The sequence below is a fragment of the Physcomitrium patens genome, chromosome 2 (assembly GCF_059467195.1).
Source record: "Physcomitrium patens ecotype Gransden chromosome 2, ASM5946719v1, whole genome shotgun sequence".
NCBI lineage: Eukaryota > Viridiplantae > Streptophyta > Bryopsida > Funariales > Funariaceae > Physcomitrium > Physcomitrium patens.
Window position 1 is genome coordinate 2,102,909 of NC_143411.1, and position 19,915 is coordinate 2,122,823.

Below are 19,915 nucleotides of genomic sequence, written 5' to 3' on the forward strand. Positions count from 1 at the left end.
TATGCTTTTGCAAGACAATAAAGTATTCATTTGTTATTCAACATGTTAGATTTGCAGATGCATTTAAAATTATTTCTTTGTATTTTAAAATATATTTTATATATTATAATTCATAACAAGCACAATACAAATCCACCAACCTACTTGTATATGAATGTGTATGTATATATATATATATATATATATACACATATATAAGTATGTGTGTAAATCTAACATATAAATAATATAATTTTTAACTTAAACAATATCAATTATTGTACAAAAGTTCTCTATGGCAAGATCAAATAATTATATTTATATCAAGGCAATTTGTTTCTTCTTATGAATATTTAATTTTTTGATCCTATTAATAGATAAATATATAAAGTATTTGTATTTGATGTTTTATCTTTAACATAGTTATTTAATAAGAGTGAAGTCATAGGAATAGTCAATTAAAAAGTTAAAGAAGCAAGAGAAAGTACAACAACTAGCAATTAGAGGTTGTGCCAATAGTCTCAAGTAGCTTTGTGAGGTTTTTTTTTTTTTAAACTTTAGGCATGTGTTTTAATTTTTTCGATCTATTTATCTATAGCTATGTAAATAGAGATTCTATAGGCATTTATCTTGCTTAATTATTATTAAAAAAAATTATTATATTTTTTTAAAATTATTATTATAACTATTAAAAAAACCATACTTTCATATATCTTAGATAAAAAAATTATGCTATAATTGGCATTAGCAAACTAGTTGACTTGTTGCTCTAACTTAATAGCACACATATTCAAGTATGAATGCAAGAGAGTTTTTCTTACTTAAATGCATGACATGAGCAAATATATTGAATGGAAACAACTACACCAAATATCATGTGGCTTGAGTTACTAAACTCTATGATGGTAGTATTACTTATTAGATCCAAGTTACTAGTATGTATTTTTAAAGTCAAAGAATTATAGAATGCTAAAAGTATGATTAGACCTTATCATATGGTAATTAGAAATATAAAAGGAGGATCTCAACTTTTTGCATATTTTAAAGAAGACTCTCAAAAGGCTCAAGTTTTTATATAATGGAAGAATTTTTGATGCATAAAATAGAAGATTTTATGTAAAACAAAACAAAAACATTCGATGCTTGAGTATTTCAAGAAAAAGAATAATTATATGTTGTCAATATAGTGTTAAATTTATCTATGATCAACCTCTTTGAAAGGAATTTTTTTCATAAAAAATAAAGTGTAATTGGCCTTGATTTTTTTACTTAATTTTAACATTGGTACTAGGAAATTTTGTTAGTAATAAACTTCAATTAATGCGGCAATGCTTGTCTAAGTTGTCTTAGGCATATATCCACATGATATTACAAATTATATAAGGAATGAACTTGATACTAAAACATTGTATATGATGGCATGGAGAAATTAAAAATATAGCTAGAATTATTAAATTGAAGAATAGAACATTAGTAATTGAAGATCAATCTATTATTTATTATTAAAATATAAATAAAAGAAAATATTTAGAAAAAATTAGGCATTTGAGGTAAACAACAATAGCAACTTTGACAAGGCATTTATTTCTTTGCTCATATAGAAATAATTGGTCTCAATTAAAATTAATAATTTAAAATTAAATAAATTTGATAAAATATTAAGCAAGTTACATAGTTATAATAAAATATCTCTTAATATCATTAATTTTAAAAATAAAAGTAATTATTTTAACATAAAAAGACATAAAAAGATATTATTATTAAATTTTGTAATTTTAATATAAGTTTTTATATATGTTTTAGTATAACAATTTAGCAATCACATCACTTTATTTTTTTTATAAAATCGAAGATTCTACAAATAAAAATAAATAAATAAAATTAAAAAGTAAAACACTTGTTGTCTATTATGTAGATAAGATTTATAAAAATAATATTAATACTAATTATATTTTCAAATTTAAGAGTATATTTTAAAATAAATATGATTATAAGAGAAAATAAGAAAAAAAACAATAATTAGAAATATTTATTTATTTTTTAGTACTTACCATGATCTATTAACAACTTTATGTATAAGTGTACTTTAAATTTTTTAATATTTAATATTTTCTAAATTTTATATTTAGATATTTTTAGACTTAATTTTTTTAATATTTATTCAAATAAACTTTATTGATCTAAGTATGGTCAAATATGAAACCAAAAATATTATATTCATTAGACTAAAAAATCTAAAAATATATTAAATTATATATATACTTATATATATATAATTACTTATATTATATATATTATTTTAATATAATATAAGTAATTATAATTATTTAATTATATATATAATTACTTATATATACATAAAATATATATAATTACTTATATATATATAATATATACTTATATTAATATTTAATATACTTATATATACATAAAATATATATATATATACTTATATATACATAAAATATATATATATACTTATATATACATAAAATATATATATATACTTATATATACATAAAATATATATAAAATATATATATATACTCATATTAATATTTAATATATTAAATTATATATATATATATACTTAAATAATATATATTTTTTACTTAAATGATATTAATGAAAAAATATATATTTTATGTATTTTTTCTTAAAAATTTAATTTTTTTTATTATTTTAATACTAAAAAAATAAAAATAAAAATCGGTAAATAAAAAAAATTAAAATATTTTTATATATTTTTGCTTATATGTATAATAATTTTACTTATTTCATATATAATAATTAAATAAATAATTCTATCTAATAAATCATGCCATACACTTTATTTCTATAATTTTAAATTTTAAATCAATCTATATCAATTAGAATTTAATATACTAAATTTAATATTATTCAATATTATTTTTATTTTTATTTTAAAATTTTAAGTTTTTATCTACTATTTTCTTATTTAATTACGATTATTATTAATATATTTTTTTCTTTGTTTTGTATTATTGAAGAAAATTAATAAAATTATTATAATTTGATTTTTTATCTAAAATTTAAGGTTTTTATTTTTATATATTTGTATTCTAATTCCTTAAGTGATTTTACCATCAATAGTTAATCATATCTTTTTCATAAGAATATTTTGTTTATGTATAAGTAGATTAAGTATTATCAATTTATTTGTATTTTTTGCAATCTACAATCATCTTTTATAATTTAATGATGATACAATATACCTTGCAATTTTTACAAATTCATATAGACAAAAAAATATATATATAACTATTTGTTCAAGAAATTTATATTAATTCTTTTACAATATATTAGAATAATAATAGTTAATTTTTTAGATACCAAAAACATAACTATTTTTTTAAAATTAGTTTTTACTACTATTTTTTTATAATATTTATTTTTAATTTTATATATTTTTTAACTTTGTTTAATAATATGACAAAATTGGAAGTGACGTACAATATTTTGAAACAAAATTAAAATAGATAAAGACCATAACTATCCTTAAATGACTTTTAATTATAAATGACTAATTTTAATAAATATATACCTATTTTTTTCTATGTAGTCAAAATTTAGAACCACACATCCTAAAATCATGTAATTACATAGTATGTTGTTGTATTGTATGATAACAAATTAGGGAATGCACTAAGCATTTGATTGTGTAAGGTATATTGTATTTTCAATAAACAAAGAACTTAACAATCATAATAAAATTCTAAACAAATATTAATTAAATCTTAATAATTATAATTAAACTTTAATCAAATCTTAAAGAATCGTAAAGTAATTCTAAAAGAAATCATTAGATAATTCATAAAGAATATTAAAAGAGATCCTTAAAAAAATCCTTTAAAAAATCCTAAAAATTATAAAAAAAAACCTTTAAAATATCTAAATAAAAAAATCATAAAAAAATATTTAAAAAATCATAAAAAATAAAAAGTAAAAAATTTAAAAATTTAAAGAACTTCTAAATTAATCCTAAAATTAACCTAATCAAATTCCAAAAAATCTTAATCAAATTCTAAATATATCCTAATAATCCTAACAAAATCTTAAACAAATCTTAATAAATTTTAGATAAATTTTAACCAAATATATATAAAATTCTAAAATAAACCAAAAACATCCTAATAAAATCTTTAAAAAATAAGAAAAAATTTAAAAACTATGTTTACAATGTCGTAACAAATATTTGCTTTAATCCAACTAGCAGATTATTCAAAATCAAAGAAATTCTTATTATCCCTTGATATGTTAATTCCAAGACTCTAATCCAATTAGATTTCAATAACCTTTGATCCAGAACTCAAAATAAATTCAAAAGGACACAGCCCAATAAACAAGACCAGACCATGTGATGAAAGAATCCAACAACATATGAACAAACCTAGCAACTCCCATTCACACAACAGCAAGCCAATCATGCGACTGCAAAACCCTGAATTCATGCTTCGCAAGAACAAAGCAAAAATCTCCTCGTGCTGAAAAAGCTTGCAGACCTCGAGATCAAGAGACCGAGAGAGAGAGAGTGAGAGTGAGAACTCAGAGACCGTCGCAGAATCTGCAACACAGAGAAAAAGCAAAACACTAATGAAGGAAGGGGAGGAATCACAGAGAGAAGCCAGACGAGACATGTTGATGTGACGATGGATGGATGGATGCCGGTAATCCCGATCAGGCTCAATCACTGCAGTCCATCTGGTTCTGACGCAAGTCAACTGCAGTGATTATTTGCCTTTGTTTTTTTTGCATTTCTAGGTGGTGGTTTGTTTCTTCCGAAGCCACGCAGAGTTGCAGGATTCTAGATATTGACTTGGAGATGTGGAGGAAGCACACAGGAGGGCGAGTTGGTTGTGGCTGATTAAACTGTGGGCACAGTTTTTATGGGGGTCGATGGTAGGGATTAGAAATAGACCAGCATTGACGAGCTCGACGATGGCGATGGGCTCGGGACCCACCGAGCTCGCAGGTGGAAGCATCGGCGGAGACGCGGAGGGAGAATGTCAGCTTGCGGAGCTGTGGTGGAGGTGGTGCGACACGGGAAATCTCCGGGACGTCATGGACGGTCGACTTGTAGTAGGCCTTAGCGGTTGCGACACTGGAGGCGTGAGTTCGTAGTTTCGAGGACGCTGGCGATGAGGGGGAGCAGAACGAGGAGGAGGAGGAGTAGAAGCGCGAGAGGAAGGGCCAGATTTGATGACTCCAGGACCCTACTGGATAAGTTTGCAACCGGGCGACGTCTCTAGAGAGCAGAAAAGTTTGTAAAGAGATGCATATTTAGATGACATTCAGTAGGATTGTGGAATCTGTGGCCTTTCACTCGAATCAAGGTTTTGCAGAGGATTAGGTACCCAAGGAGAAGAGGAAATGGCTTCGGGCCGAAATTCCGTGAGGTTGATTTACGTTTGCAGCTTGGTCGTGTTCTACTTGCTTCTGGCAGTTTGTTCCGCCGCGCAGGAGCAACCACAGCAATGGGGCTCTGAAGTAGCCGGTATTTTTCTCCCCTCGCCCTCGCACTCGAAGATGTGTATCACGCATGGTCCAGTCCTGATTCCTCTCTTGCGAACTACGATCGATTGAGGGTCATTCTCTATTGTTCCAGTATTTGAATCATGTCTAGTCGGTTTATTGTTCGCGTGAGGTTCTGAACTGGACCCTATCTGGATCACTTGCTGGGTTGTTGCGGCGCGCATCACCATGTGTGAGCTTTGTTGGATCAATCGAAAAGTGCCCCATCTCTTCCAGCGTTCTTTGACGCAGTGAAGCAGGATGGTTTACGTTTCATGCGCTAGTTAGAACTCTCCGCACATGGCTCCGCTTCAGCTATGGCGTACAAGTGCCCGGCACTAGTGACAGGCGCTACCATCGCGAGTACTGTTGTAGGCAGACTAGTTTAAGCTGTCACTCCCTCACTCATATCCAGGCGTGACTTTAGAATCCTTGATTGAATAAAAATCCCGCACGATGACTTTACAATCCACTCAAGATAAATATTCACACAGAAAAAAGATAAATAAATAAATATATCCGGTATGAGGTCAGTTCCTGCACATTGACCGTCAAACTGAGCTCTTCTCACAAATCTGCTACCGAACCGCAGGTCCACCACAAGAGTATTATCTCCGAGGCAGATTACCATCTTCAGCGCAATTGGAATCAGTCGAGCAAGAGTTCGAGGAGTTTGTGCGGCGAGAGCTGGCAGATCAGTACATAGACCCGAGCGCCAACTGCGAGAACGACCCCAGCTTGTGTCCGTGATGCATTTCACCATGCACGACGACATCGATCAGGTGGAGTTGGTGATCATGGACACAGGAAAAGCATTAGCTTTACCGTAACACACAGTGAGATGATAGACTGGGCTACTTAGGGGTTTAAGCTAGAATTTTGTGAGTGATCCTTGAAGATTTTGCACTGGTGTGTGTTTTTTTCTTCTTCCTGATGCAGTTGTGATGACTCCGAATCTCCACGTTTACACAAAAATACCCTTTCTTTTCCTTTCCGTGTAATTTATCTCACCTTTTTTTTTAGGCCTTGGGATTTGATCCTGACTCAGCGTTTTCCTGATGCTCTCGTGGACTTGGTCCACGTTGGTAGCGCAATGAAAAGCTCGAGAATGAGAACGAAGGCTCAAAGCAAAGAATTCGTTTGTGGGTCTCACACTTTCACTGTGTTTGCAAGGACTTGTTCACATGTACAGTTTTGTTGCATTTGGTACAAGGATTTTTGTGTCATGCTGCTAGTGATTGAGACCTAGAAATAGTCGTCTAGGGATGCTGAAGAGTGTGGGTGAAGTCATGGTTATGGTTTTGGTGACTGGAAAAAATCTATCACATTGGAATCCATCATGGCAAAGTGTGAATAGAAGTTTCCAAGCTTTTGGGGTTTGTTGAAAGTACTGCTTTATTTGAGAGGATATTTCTAAAGTGACAAAAAACTAACCATGTCAGACTTGTTTCAATCAATTGTCTATGTTTGTTCATAATGTTTTCAATGTTTTCTTTCTTTTCTTTGTCGTGTTTTCATTGCAGTCACACACTGCAAGTGTCTTCATTTATAGAAAGAGCTTTCTTATTTTCTTGGTTTCTCATCCTTATTTCAAAAAATTGGGTCAGTTGTCAATATAAAATTTTGTATTTTAGTTGAACATGACTTGTAAATAATGTTTTATACAATTAAAAATGGTTGCAATCATAATGCTTTTTAAGCAGTTGATTCTAAATGATATTGTGCATTGAATACATGATATGTTTTATATCAAAAGAAAAAAAACATTCATCTTTATATTTTAGTTAGTAACAAGTAACAAAAACTCAAACATATACTAAGATATTCTACTTTATAAAAGTGAATGTCACAACAATCACCATTTAACTTCTTTTTTTTCCTTTTTTTTCTTTTTTTTTGTGTCTCGAAGTGTATTTAATTATATCCATTTATATTCATATATAAATATGTATGTGTGTTTTCAAATAATGCACATTTGAAAAAACCAACTTCGGTCCCAAACATACGTGATTTTTTAAAATCCTCACTTCTTGAAACACGCTTTTAAAAAATAATCCTGATATTGTAACTGTCATAGCTTTTCAATTCGTTGATATATCTATTAATAGAAGAATGATACCATATATATTTAATACACAGAAACACACCCTTAAAAAAATAATGAAATCACCTTTCGGATCCTCAGATTGAAGACTTTTGAAGTTGACCATGTACATCATTTCAAACCCTCACGTCGCAAAAACAAATAGGAATGATCTTTCACTGTTTATTTTTTGGTAATTTTTAAAACCATTCTATTGTAGATGAGGAACCCCACAATCAATACACCGCAAAACCATCCAATCACGCAACTCTTCGCCCCGCATTCATCCATCCATGGGCACGATTGCATCCAACACGGTTTGGATGTAAAGCTAGTGTCAGTTCCATTCACATATCCATCCATCCACACATTCATCCATCCCTTGGTCTTCCCGGCCCCCTACGCAGAACCCCTTCGATCGCCACGCCGCTCCTCGACGAGCGAAGACTGTTGCGAAGGAAGGGCACGCTCGTCGCAGAATTGCTGGGAAGCCACGCCTCGGGAATCACGCCGGCCCCACCCACTCACTCACTCACCCACCCACATTACCATCGCCCAAAGCGGGCTCCGAAAGACGATCAATCATGCACAATTGGGTACAAGAAGGACGGACTAGGGGGGGTAGTGGTCAGGGCCATCGCCGAAGCACCTGATTCATCACGCGAGGAGAAGTGCTTTATGCCGCTGCTGCTGATGCCGCCAGCCTCGGCACATGATTCTGTCTGGCGACAACACCCCCTGCCGACACTCACCCATCTGGTCCAACAACCTCCGCATCCTCTCCCGTCCCACACCCACACCCTGGCGCACAATAATTCTTCTAATAGGTGGACCCCTACTGAACCGCAGAAATAATGCAAAGATGTCCGGGGGGGGGGGGGGGGTTATTGCTTTCTCCGCTTCGTCGGCGACTGATTTCGCGTGCCGTGGGGTTTTGCACTGCGGGGTTGCATCAGCTCAACTACCTGTTCTAGATCGACGTACCGCTCCATCACCGCTGCCGCCGCCTCTGTTGCCGCTTGAGTAGTTCGTGAATGCGGCGTTTGGTCAATTGTTGCGATTTGGATGCAGGAGTTGTGGTCGAGGATTTCGTTTCCGCCCGATACTTCTCCTGGCGGCGCATCCCCGTTGGCCACTATAAACGAGCTAGTCTCTGGTGATGGTTAGATCTCGGAGTTTCCTTTTGGCAGATTGAACATGCTGGTCGAAGTCACCACTATCGAGATTCCACCCCATGATCGGTTCTTTAATGATACTCAGTGGTCGAGAATTCTGGAGATTGTGTTTGCTATGTCCCAAGTATTGCATATACGATAGCCGGCCCTGACTCCATCCAAAAGATCGAATCCTCCTCGTGAGGTGGATCAGGGAAGAACAGAATTACCCCAAGAGACCGACAGGAGCATCTTGTTTTTTCTCGCAAGCCTCAACTCGATCATGGCGATCATCTGCAGCTCCTTGTCTTACAATTTGGTTCTAAAAATCCTGCCCTGCAATTTCAGCTTCCCGTGCGAAAATCCATTACTTTCTCGTTTAAAATGAGGAAGTTTCTCGCACTAATTTTGGTAAGTAGAATCCTCAAAGATAATTGGTTACCATGCTGCTGTCAATGAGATGAAATACTGAACTAACAATGAGAATAGTGATAATAATAAGAGTCGCAGGACTTCTTTGTAGGACACATTCACCGTCTTGATTGGTGTTGCTCTTACATCATTATGGACCTAGCGTGCTGGTTGCGGCAGATAGAGGCGGGAAGAATTCTTCTGTGGGTGCTGTGCTGGAAACGACGCATTACGTCATGTCTTTGGTGATCCTAGTGGACGGAAACGTGCTTTTCCTATTGAGGCTCTTGACATGTTGCTGACTGATTGCGACGGTGTGACGAACGAGATCATTCGAATGCAAAGCTCTAAAATGTGCACAGCTCACGAGTGCGGTAATGTTAGGGGAATAGAACTTGTGCCAATAAAATCCTCGTATCGATACAAATTAGCCAATTTCATTCAAAGCTTGGTCGTGTAAATACATCACAGATGCATTCTGGTATGAAATTAATTGATTTGTTGTTGAAAAGCCGTGAAGCCTCGTTGATCGACCCTGATGAAGGTTCTCCGAGGGATGTTGACAGCAATAACTCGTCCCAAAGAACTGCAATACCTCAAATGACATGCACATCTGCTTGTGATGTGGGAAACATTACTGCTAAAAGTATGTAGAAGTTTTTCTCGTCGTAATCTAACCGAATACAATGGTCTTGTTCGTGCTATACCGTAATATTCGGTGCTCACAGTAATATTTGATTGCCTTAGCAAGGCACTGTTTCTCAAGATTCTCTGATCTTATAGCGAACGCATGGAGACTGTCCCGATGAGATATTCGATCCACCTGTCACTCAAAGTTTTAGTCTCGACTATTTGCAAGGCCCCCAAACGTAGATTTTCTGCGAAAAAATGTAAACTGACAGCATATCTCATGATTCTAGAAGGATAAACATCACAAAAGCGCAACAGGAGAAAAGAGCTTCAATAATACAGTATCTGAGTAGATAAAAGACGTGATGACATACCATTTGTTCGATGATGGGACCATCATCAAGCTCTTCAGTAACGAAATGGCTTGTGGCACCTATTAATTTCACCCCAGATTCATAAGCCTGCATTTGTTACGTCAATGTCCGATCCCACGATCAGCTGTTGGGGGATTCAAGAACAATAAACACTCATAAAAATTTCAACTCCGGCTCAACGAGAACAGTCTCTATCACCTAGGCTCACCACTACGTTACTGTAACCTCAACAAACCCTCTTCTCAGTTAACCTATATCCAGGAAACGTTTAGTTGATAATAGAGAATTTCAAGACGATTTCTTCCCATACATAACAAAAATTACAAAAGAATCAAAAATTAAAACATAACAACCAACCTGTCGGTAAGGGTTTGCTCCCTTAAACGAAGGCAAGAGTCCATGATGAATATTGATAATATCCTTCTTATAACACCTGAGAAATTCTGGTGACAATACCTGTCCAAGAAAGCCATAAACAAATCAGCTACAAGCTGTAAAAGCAATTAAAGAAATGTAAGGATACTTCAATAAACGACCAGCGTTAATGCTCCAGTTTAAAAAAAGTTTTTTAATTACAGTTGCCCAAAGGTACAGCACTCGATGATTAAAATTTAAGACGAGAAATCATATCTTCCAAAATCAAAATATGTCACTAACGTGTGAGGTCTTGGATGGGAGGAATCAAACCCTTTTGAAACACCATACGGAACAAGGATCACAAAGCCAGTGTCTTTGACCATGGTTTACATTTCTGAAAGTGGTAAATGAAGAATGCACACAATAAGAGGAATCAGAGGTTGCTAACCAACGTTACTAATCACCTATTTATAACCATATGCCTCGTGCATTGGCAGCAGGGTGCAAAGCCAAACCACGCTAGCATAGGCCTTGGACACCTAATTCTCCAAGTTGTGCAATAACGTGTTGCAAAAAACTAAAGACGGTGAAAAAGTACCTGCATGTAGCGAGCAAGTACCAAAAAATCCGTCCCTGAGATTAACTCAAGTATCTCCTCTTCACGCTTATTTCCTTTGCTTGTGGGGAGATAATGATATGGTATTCCATGCCTCTCAAGGAATCGCGAGACGTGAGTGTTCAACCCACGGTTATGATTGCTGCAAAGTAGAGCATTTTCATGTTAGCCTTCTCACGCCCATGCTGCAGGTCAGGAAGTGGTAAGCTAACGGCACGCTGGTCTACTTTTAAAGAACAAATCCTGAAAGGTCATAGAATTATAGGAAATTAATAGCAGTCTAACAAAAATTGACATTGCGTTAGAAACAATGCACTAGCCAACGAAAATATTCTATGACCTCCAACGCGGTAGCAAACGCCAATAGTTTATGTTTTTTTTATTTTCACATAAGTAATGCAGTACCCATGGAGTTGAAAAAGAATTTTTGAACTGACGACAACCAACCTTATAACACATGTTAGATCAACTGGCAGCTCCCTCTCTTGCCATCGGTGCAATAAATCAATCAAGCAATGATCCTACACACCCAGTTCAACACCCTGACTTCTGAGCTTCAGTCCCCTTTGGATGCACGCAGGAAAAGGAATCTGTCTTGTTCTACTCGCACACCTGCCATGACGCAAGGACGGCCAATTTCAAGTCCCTGTCACTCCCCGGCACCCGAACTATTGACTTCTCAGCCTTAAAGTGGTCTGCCAATACTGCGAAGTCCTCGTCCATGACAGTACGAGGCCACTTCAATGGATCAAATGCAAATTCACTGAAAACAATTGTGAGCCCATGTCAGAGGAGGATTAAATCAAACACTCGCATCCTGTTCACTGCCAGAAGTATTAACATTTATCCGAAAAATCCATTTACTTCGAAAGCACAAAGAGATTGGTGCTTGTAAGCGCAAGAAAATTTACCTTCGTGCATAAAAGATTGGGGATTGCTTTTTGTCATCGAAGTCTATGTAGAGATCTACATTCAGAATATTCGCACCACGTGACGCAATACACTCTGAAATTCTAGCAACAATCCCAAGCTGGTCCTGGAACACACCAAAGACATGTTATTCGCTAGGTTTGGGTGTGACCCGTAGCATACGCAACCAACCAATTCGCTCTGACAATGCCCATGCAGATAATCTTAACACTCGCAACTGCGATCGCGGAGGAGAAGTCTCCACGTGCGCAGCTGATCAGAAAGAATGCAACAATGGCAATTACAAAGACAGAGACTCGTTAGAATGCACACTCTGCACACGTTAATGTAACATGTGAAAGAGGAGTTTGCGATCACAAACAAGACAAAGCTCACAAGAAGAAGAGGGAACTCCAGGGACCGAGAACGAAAAATTGAGGAGTGAAATAACTTACAGCACATTGGAAGACATGAACTCCATGGACTTCGCCCAAAGAGCCACCCTCGTTTTCTCCTTTGCCCTCGTAACACCGAGCACGTCTAGATTCGTGCGGCCCGATTGAACTACAGCCATAACTACGACGCAATTCTCTCAGCAGCTCGAGACCGTACCCATTTCTTCCCACCACAACGTTTCTCCAAGCCTTTCCTAGTGGCATTGTGCCGCGCTAACACACATCCAACCATCCAACAAATGTGCAAAGCTCCAAAAACTTCTAAAACCCTGGTAAAGACCCAGAGATCTTCAAGCTAAGAAACAGAAATTCAGTAATTGCACTCCAGAGAGAGTCCAAATCGCCAACAAATACTAGGCTACAAAGCACATTTGCATCTCTCGGGAACACCACCTACAACCATTCCGAGACGCATTCAACCCGCTACCCCAGCTGGAAAATTCAATTCGTGATTCGAGGGTTCCTTGGTCGGATAGCCGAAACGAGGAAAACAGGAGGTAGAGGCAATCGAATCCATCGTCAAACTGGATTGCGACACATTGTTCTTTGATTCTCCCACGCGACGAGGAAGAATGAAATGAATCACAAGCCGCGCACCGCCGCGGCCTCCCCTAAAAGATAAGAGGCCGGGACAACACCCGGGCCCACGACGTCTTGCGACATTGATGTTTATACCCTCTTCATACCCTGCGAACGGGGTATTGGGACGGTGAAGGGCATGATCCGGGTATACATAGACCATCGTCGTTCGTATTGGATACTCATGATAAGAATCATCGTGTTCATTTTCATCCTTTGTCGGTACATGTTAAACTGGACGCTTTCTATTTTATTTTCATTCATCACACGAGTTGTTATTAATATTATTATTTGAGCAAAAATTAACATAATCTATAATGCACTTTCAGATACAAACAAAGTTTCATTGATCTTTTCCAAGCAACTTATCAACATTTTGCAAAAGCTAAATTTTGAAGTTATTACATCCTTAACTGCATCCACATCATATTTACAACTATCTCAAACAACTTGAACGATAGATGGAAGACTAAACAAATCTACTTCGATGTTGGAATCTTCAAACAAAACACAGAGGAAGTTGGTACTTTAACACTAGGATTGTTTGTACAAGATTGACGTATTGAGAATCCTACTACTGCACAGAAGAAGAACCATTCACTGATAAACTTGAATCACCGTCATCAGACTAATACTCCATTAACGCTACAAAAGTTCATCTTCCACTTCCAATTGTATTACATCATCATCTCATCCTCTTGTCACTCTGCCATGTCATTTTCTTATTGCAGGACCTAATCTGTATGTGCAAAAAAATACCATTCAATGAATACTACAAAAAAATCATTGCCAGTTTCAGAGCCTTTCAAAACCTGTAACTACTGGAACAGTGTGGGGTTTTTCGTAGGGTTTGAAACTTCTTCATGATTCTACGGTACCAAGACGATAAGGAACACAATTTTAAAAAAATGGAATGAAAATCCAGACCAGAGTGAGACTAAAATTCTCAGTTGTTCCCTCGATAGAAATTCTTCAAAAAATCAGATTCTCCCTTAAATGCCTCCCCAAGCTTCAGCACGTCCCCGGTTAAACCCTCCCTTCCGACGATGTACTGCGACAGCAAATGGTGCCGCTGCTTGGAATGGTCAACGCAGTACTGAAGTTCCTCTCGTCCCTTAAACACTAACATGTCAATCACCTGCACAGCCAACATAAAGCATCTCTCCTCTTCATATGCACAAATTTTGCAATGTGGGTTCTGTCGCCGCAGAGGTCCATCAGATTCAGCGCTAAAAGTAAAATGTAAGCATGTTACGCAGAATCACGCAAATATCACAACGAGGAAAATCAAGGCGTTCACACACCTTGGGATTGGTGTTGTGATGATGCTTCCGGAACTCGAAGGCAATCTTGGACCGCAGATCCGACAGGGTGATTACGTCGTACAAATTGTACCGCTCCATGATCGATGGCAGCGCCCTGCAAGACTCCCGGAAGAAATCCGTCGCTCGCTGCTGTGCTTCCCCCAGCGATCCAGACCCGGGTCCTGTCTTCGTCACCCGAAGGTTTTTTATCAACCCCGCCATTGTAAAGCGCTTCCTCAAGACCTCACGCACCCCACAGAAAACACACAGCACCAGGTGAAATGGCGATGGTGATGCTGCAAACGCATAACTCAAGCGAGAGAGTGCCCGCTAGGGCTATCTGCGGTCAAGCATTCGGGCATCGCTTCTGATACCCTGCATCATTCACGATTCCCAGTTGACACCCACATTTATACCCGTGTAATAGGAAGTCCTTGAGAATCTGTAGTTGTGGGCGGATACCATGCATTTTACCACTGCGAGCAAGCGGAAGAGCAACTCTTGGAATTGACTCTCGTTCAAATGAATTGGACACTTTTAGGGCAAATTAAGATCCTACATTCACTAATATTAGATCACTTTTAGTTGCCTTCGGGAGAAAAATGAAGGGGAAACAACGGGGAGAAGCAAACTCATTTTCTTTACTTGTTCTTTTTCGTTTTTACTTCTAATGAGTTGCCACTATGTGTTTGTTACACAGTACTATTATTTGCTATTTATGAGCCTAGTCAGATCACATGCGACTCAACACCACAAACACTCTTGTAAAATTGTTTGAGTAACTCTTCCAGTACATTTTTTGATTTGATAAGCCAAGTGCTTTTTTTTATCAGGAAGCTCCTTCATACAGGACTTCACAAATGCTAAACCCCTAAGCCTGTCCTACTCTATAGCGGTTTGACTGACTAGCTCTTCCAGAATTTTCTGCATGCTTGCATCATTAGAGCTGAATTAATTGCCTGCCATGCTCACCCTGGTCTTTGTATCTTGCAGCTACCAAACTGTATACCCCAAGCTATCGATGCGTGTAACATCGACGTGTGCAGAACGATGCCGTGAACCTGATTAAGGCCCAGAGATTTCTGCAGAATGAATACAGGAATTGCACCCATAAGGTGTCTACAGGACTCATTGTCGAATCAGGAGACGTTCACACACAGAATCCAAGCAGTCGGAGCTACCAAACTAGACCGTTTCATTAAAACTTTGCTGCTATAACCGACACGAATCTCTCAAAATCGCTATCTCCACGTTCTTGTGGGTTTGAACTAGACTCAACAAGCAAATGACATCAAATGTCATCCTCACTTGTAGCAAAAGACCTAATGGGCTAAATCATTCTACAAACGAATACACATATATCTCGAGATGTGGGTTTGTCTCAACCACTGCTTGTTACATAATCCTACTTCGCTGTACTCTAACCCTTGTGAGCTTTCTGCTTCTTTGATTTCGAAGGTTTTGTGGCCAATGCCTCCTTAGAGCTCATGCCCTGCATCTTCTTCGCCGATTTCATCACGCTACCCATGCCCTTCCTCGCTGCATTTCTTTTTGCCTCCCGCCTGTTCAAAATCTTAGGATCAAGAGGCCAGTAGGCGTATGGATCTAACTTGCCCTCCTTCTTCACGTCACCCACCGCTTTGCTCTTCTTGCTAGCATACTCATCTCCCGTGTAAGCCCAGCTCTTACTTTCATTGTTTACTTTCCTCGCCTTCCTTGGCTTGATCTCTGCTTTACTTCTCGACCCTTCGCCACCACCACGTCGGGAGCTTCGGCCAGCTTGGCTTGCAGCAGCTTCAGGGTGATCCTCCTCCCACTGCTTCTTCCTCTTCAACTTGTCACGAATCTTGTCCCCGCTCTCATCCACTATCATTTTACCATCGGTTGTGTACTCCAATTCATCATCGCTGTCATTCTTCTTGTGCTGAGACTTGGGTCCTCGTAAAACCTCTCGCGTCTTGCGCGTGTCAAGCAGATCGAGCGGCTCTCCCTCGACATCCATCAAGTCCTCTGGAAGCCTCTTGTTTGACTTCCGCAGTTTCCTAGACTTAGTCGTTCCTTCGGATTTGTTAAAGAAGCTAGTCTTAGCCATGGTCGAGGCCTTCGTGCTGCCATCCATGTCCCCATGCTCATCATCATCGTCGTCATCAGAAAACATATCCGTATGATTCCACTTACTTTTCCTCGCAGTGCTAGCCCGAGATTGCTGAGATTTCGTCTCCTCCTCTTCTCCTACATTATTAGATTTTTTCTTCCTCTCATTCTGTTCCTTCGTCTTGCGAATGTTGGTCAGCAGCTTCATATGCTCCTGTGGCATAACCTTCGCAACAGTGTCCATCCCGCATCTTCGGACAAGCCTCTCAATAATCGCTCGCACCTTAGCCTTGAAGTGGTTCTTGGAATCGTCTGACCAAAGTATCAAGCCCTCCACCATACTATGCAAATGTTGCTCCAACTCCACTGCCGGCAGCCGAGCTATAACCACCTTCACTAATCCTAAAACTGACTTAATAATCTCCCGATTCCGACTTTTTAACAGCAACAACGCAGACGGCAAGAGATCTGGAACAGTATGACAAAGCTCTGCTGAAAATTCATAAAGCAGCCTTGCCAGAGCCACAACTGCAGCGCTAACCATGTGGGGCGTGGAGCCAGCAAGACAACCCACTATCATTGTAAAGAACTGCATCAAACGCTCTTGAGAGCCGCCAGTCTCCTCGTTCTGCATACCATAACCAATCTCTATGAGCAAATCGTAGGCTGCATTGCGAGTCTTCTTGTTCGACTCCTTTGTGGCCAATACGATTTCGCTGATCAAAGTGGCTATAGCTTCGTTCTTCTTTTCATACTCACTCTTCAGAAGATAAAGAATCAAGAAATGCAGGCATATCAGACGATGTCTTCTTGCAGAAGAATGCACATTGGACAAGGATGATAATAGAGTCTCCAGCAGCTCCTCCGCCTTCCCAGCCACGAAGCTCATATTGGCCTGGCAGATGCTAGAAAGCACCTTGTAAGCTTTCTTCTGGACAGCGGCGTCGGTATCCTGTAACGCAGGCCTTGCTGTGGAGAACAGCATCCCCAAGGCCTCGTCGTCTAATCCACCTACCAGGGATAAGGCTAAATCCATAAAGACACACCTACGTGATGTTGGACTCTCATCAGGCTTTGGAGCGTCGACTTGCATGGCGCCGGGCTCGGGCGCTGAAGCAGGAGTACTGGCCTCAACTGTGGCTTGCAGGAGCTTCTTCATGATTGCCACAAAGAAACTCTTCACTGTCTGCGGGTCCGAAATGGATGCAATTGCTGCAATGGTGATCTGCAAATCTCCACGCTTCTCCGCAGGGGCCGCGACGAAAAGATTGAATAACAGAGGCAAGAAGTTGCGAGAGTATCCAGCAATGGCTTTCAGATTTGCAGCTGCGACTTCAGGTGTGTACAGAGCTCTGGCTCGTTGTTCAGCAACACTTAACTCTGAACTTTCTTCCTCAGCGATCTTCCTCCCAATCTTGTCGCCTAACTCGTCTCCCCTCGCCTTCCTGTTCTGAGACACCAAGATCTTCAAGCTGGAGCAAACGAGGCCCCTCAACTCCGGCTCTTTGGTGAGAACGTCTCCCAGCGTTTTCGCAATGAGGCCAAAGCCCTTGGCAGTGTCAGATGGATAGTTGCATAAAGAGGGGAGAAGTGCCCAGATGGACTGAACGCACGACTCCGCATTTTTGGACGCCACAGGCTTGCCATCTGCAGCACACTTGCGGGCTCTCTCGCGCAATCGAGTGGCCAACGGAAGAAGCGACTCTTGGAAAAACCTGAGGTGTGTTCCCACAATATGTTGCTTCAGAATAGGAAGAAGCCAAACCCTGGAGTCTGTGAGTTTCTCCCCATCCATCTCCAGCGGAAGAATTGCCAAAAAATTCTGCGGGCCCATGGCAGACACTGCTGATCCAAGCGTGTTGTGCAGCTGCTTCCGGCAAGGCATATCCTCATCGGGCAAATTCTGAAGATCACCCAACGTTCTCACCGTGCTTGCCATCAAGATAGACGAAGCCTCTCCCAATTTATCGAACAATGCGGCCACAACATGTAGGGACATGTCCCACGCAGTACTGTATTGATACCCCAGAGAGCTCTCCACACTCACACATATCCTTTCAATCGGTGACAAGGCCCCCTTCCGCTTCTGCTGTTCAGAGTGCAACTGGAGCTGGGTAACCCCGTGCTGGATCATGGCTTCGTCAATGCAACTCCCAATTAGGTTACGCATACTCTCGGCTGCGGCGAACACCACCTCCTCTTGTTCTGATGCCAAAAGTCCGGTTAAAGAATGAAACACAGCTGGCAGCTTCGTGATACACAAGCTCCTGTCCGATTTGCATAGCTTCTCAAAACCGTGTTGCAATATGCGAGTAACTACGGTGACCTCGTCTACTGAACTGCGCTTCTCTCCGCTGGCGAGGAGAGCCCCCAACCGACCTAAAATTTCCCCTAATGCTGCACTTGGCATCTCAGCAGTGGGATTTGTACACAAGGCTTGGAGTGTATCCAGAACATTTCGTGTTACGATGGGTTGCTGAAGCTCATACAGTTGAGCTAAATGGGGGAGGATGCGCCCAATGAATTTAACCGCTAAGAGAGGCAGCAATTGCTTTAGAGCGCCGAGCATATGTAAAACTTCAACAGCGCCAGTAGGAGTGTTTGAAGGGTTTCCAGACAGGGATTTCGAAACGGTATTCAGGGATTGCTCGAAGAGATTGAATACAACTTCGCTTGCTGTTCCTAGGGCTTGCTTACCTTGAAGACTAGAGAGCACCCCTATCATACACAACTGCGCCCTCTTGCGAACCTTGGGGCGTTGATCCGTGCAGAACCGAAGAAGATAATTGAATGCGGGAGCGACCATGTGCCAGTTTGAAGTGTCGGCGCCGCAAATCACAATCTCCAGGCAAGACAACACGGCTTTCACGGTGCTAGCGTTCTCGGAACTCGCCGTCAATAATCCTACCAATAACTTCAAAGCCGCATCCCCTTTCGATCTCAACACCGAGGCAGGTACCTTGTGTAGCACCATAGCCAGGAACGTACACAAGGCAGTGGTAACAGCCTCGTTCCGAACTGCTGTATTAGCAGCTTGGCGATCCAAACAGCTCATGGTGGCCGCAAAGTAGGCGGTCGGAGTAGGTTCCAGCGACTGTTCTTGCAAAACCTCCGCCATAGCCTGCACCACCGCACACAAATGCTTGTGCTCCGGGCTCTGAGAATTTCCGAACCGCGCCATGAGCACCGTGCACATGTCATCGTTTTCCCCCATCGCCAAATCCATTGTGCCCTCCTCACCAAAACTCCGCCCCAACTACACCAAAATTTCGACCTAATTCCGCAAGGTGTCGGCCCCCAAGCCAACTCCTTAATAACCACCCTGTTCTCTCACAAAACTCCGACCATATTGTTTCCTCTACCCCAGAGACTGGCGGCGAGTTCCGAAAATATCAGACCAACCCTCCTCCCTCGCTAAACCCTCAGCCGCCATCTACC

General features: G+C 39.4%; 3 protein-coding genes and 2 long non-coding RNA genes across 5 annotated transcripts; 2 read left to right on the top strand and 3 right to left on the bottom strand.

Annotated features, from left to right (window-relative positions):
* The first annotated feature begins 5,088 nt into the window (after positions 1-5,088).
* LOC112293171 (uncharacterized) lies at positions 5,089-6,500 on the top strand. The gene is made up of 2 exons (XR_002972915.3): positions 5,089-5,494; positions 6,104-6,500. It is a non-coding gene; the product is annotated as an uncharacterized LOC112293171 (long non-coding RNA).
* A 1,680-nt stretch (positions 6,501-8,180) lies between these two features.
* LOC149989685 (uncharacterized) lies at positions 8,181-9,670 on the top strand. Its single transcript, XR_016507108.1, has 2 exons — positions 8,181-9,159; positions 9,323-9,670. It is a non-coding gene; the product is annotated as an uncharacterized LOC149989685 (long non-coding RNA).
* LOC112293154 (formyltetrahydrofolate deformylase 1, mitochondrial) lies at positions 9,577-13,085 on the bottom strand. The gene is made up of 8 exons (XM_024542308.2): positions 12,501-13,085; positions 12,048-12,172; positions 11,749-11,899; positions 11,584-11,657; positions 11,119-11,278; positions 10,521-10,619; positions 10,164-10,250; positions 9,577-9,982 (listed from the first exon to the last, which is right to left on the bottom strand). The coding sequence occupies exons 1-8, from the start codon at positions 12,702-12,704 to the stop codon at positions 9,833-9,835; spliced, it is 1,050 nt and encodes a 349-aa protein (XP_024398076.1). The 5' UTR covers positions 12,705-13,085; the 3' UTR covers positions 9,577-9,832.
* Positions 13,086-13,718: 633 nt separating this feature from the next.
* Positions 13,719-14,684, bottom strand: LOC112293162 (NADH dehydrogenase [ubiquinone] 1 alpha subcomplex subunit 6). Its single transcript, XM_024542319.3, has 2 exons — positions 14,384-14,684; positions 13,719-14,217 (listed from the first exon to the last, which is right to left on the bottom strand). Exons 1-2 carry the CDS (start codon positions 14,603-14,605, stop codon positions 14,026-14,028), a joined length of 414 nt encoding a protein of 137 aa, XP_024398087.1. The 5' UTR covers positions 14,606-14,684; the 3' UTR covers positions 13,719-14,025.
* A 459-nt stretch (positions 14,685-15,143) lies between these two features.
* LOC112293147 (uncharacterized) lies at positions 15,144-19,913 on the bottom strand. The gene has a single exon (XM_024542295.3). It carries the CDS (start codon positions 19,701-19,703, stop codon positions 15,804-15,806), a length of 3,900 nt encoding a protein of 1,299 aa, XP_024398063.1. The 5' UTR covers positions 19,704-19,913; the 3' UTR covers positions 15,144-15,803.
* Between the last annotated feature and the right edge of the window lie 2 nt (positions 19,914-19,915).

What these genes read in the sequence shown, in the direction of transcription:
- LOC112293154 (XM_024542308.2), bottom strand. Translation starts at nt 12,704, where the DNA reads ATGCCACTAGGAAAGGCTTGGAGAAACGTTGTGGTGGGAAGAAATGGG. An exon ending in CCAATCTTTTATGCACGAAG is followed by an intron (nt 11,900 to 12,047) that starts GTAAATTTTCTT and finishes AATTGTTTTCAG; the next exon opens with TGAATTTGCATTTGATCCAT. An exon ending in GATCTAACATGTGTTATAAG is followed by an intron (nt 11,279 to 11,583) that starts GTTGGTTGTCGT and finishes TCTACTTTGCAG; the next exon opens with CAATCATAACCGTGGGTTGA.
- LOC112293162 (XM_024542319.3), bottom strand. Translation starts at nt 14,605, where the DNA reads ATGGCGGGGTTGATAAAAAACCTTCGGGTGACGAAGACAGGACCCGGG. An exon ending in ATCACAACACCAATCCCAAG is followed by an intron (nt 14,218 to 14,383) that starts GTGTGTGAACGC and finishes TTGGCTGTGCAG; the next exon opens with GTGATTGACATGTTAGTGTT.
- LOC112293147 (XM_024542295.3), bottom strand. Translation starts at nt 19,703, where the DNA reads ATGGATTTGGCGATGGGGGAAAACGATGACATGTGCACGGTGCTCATG.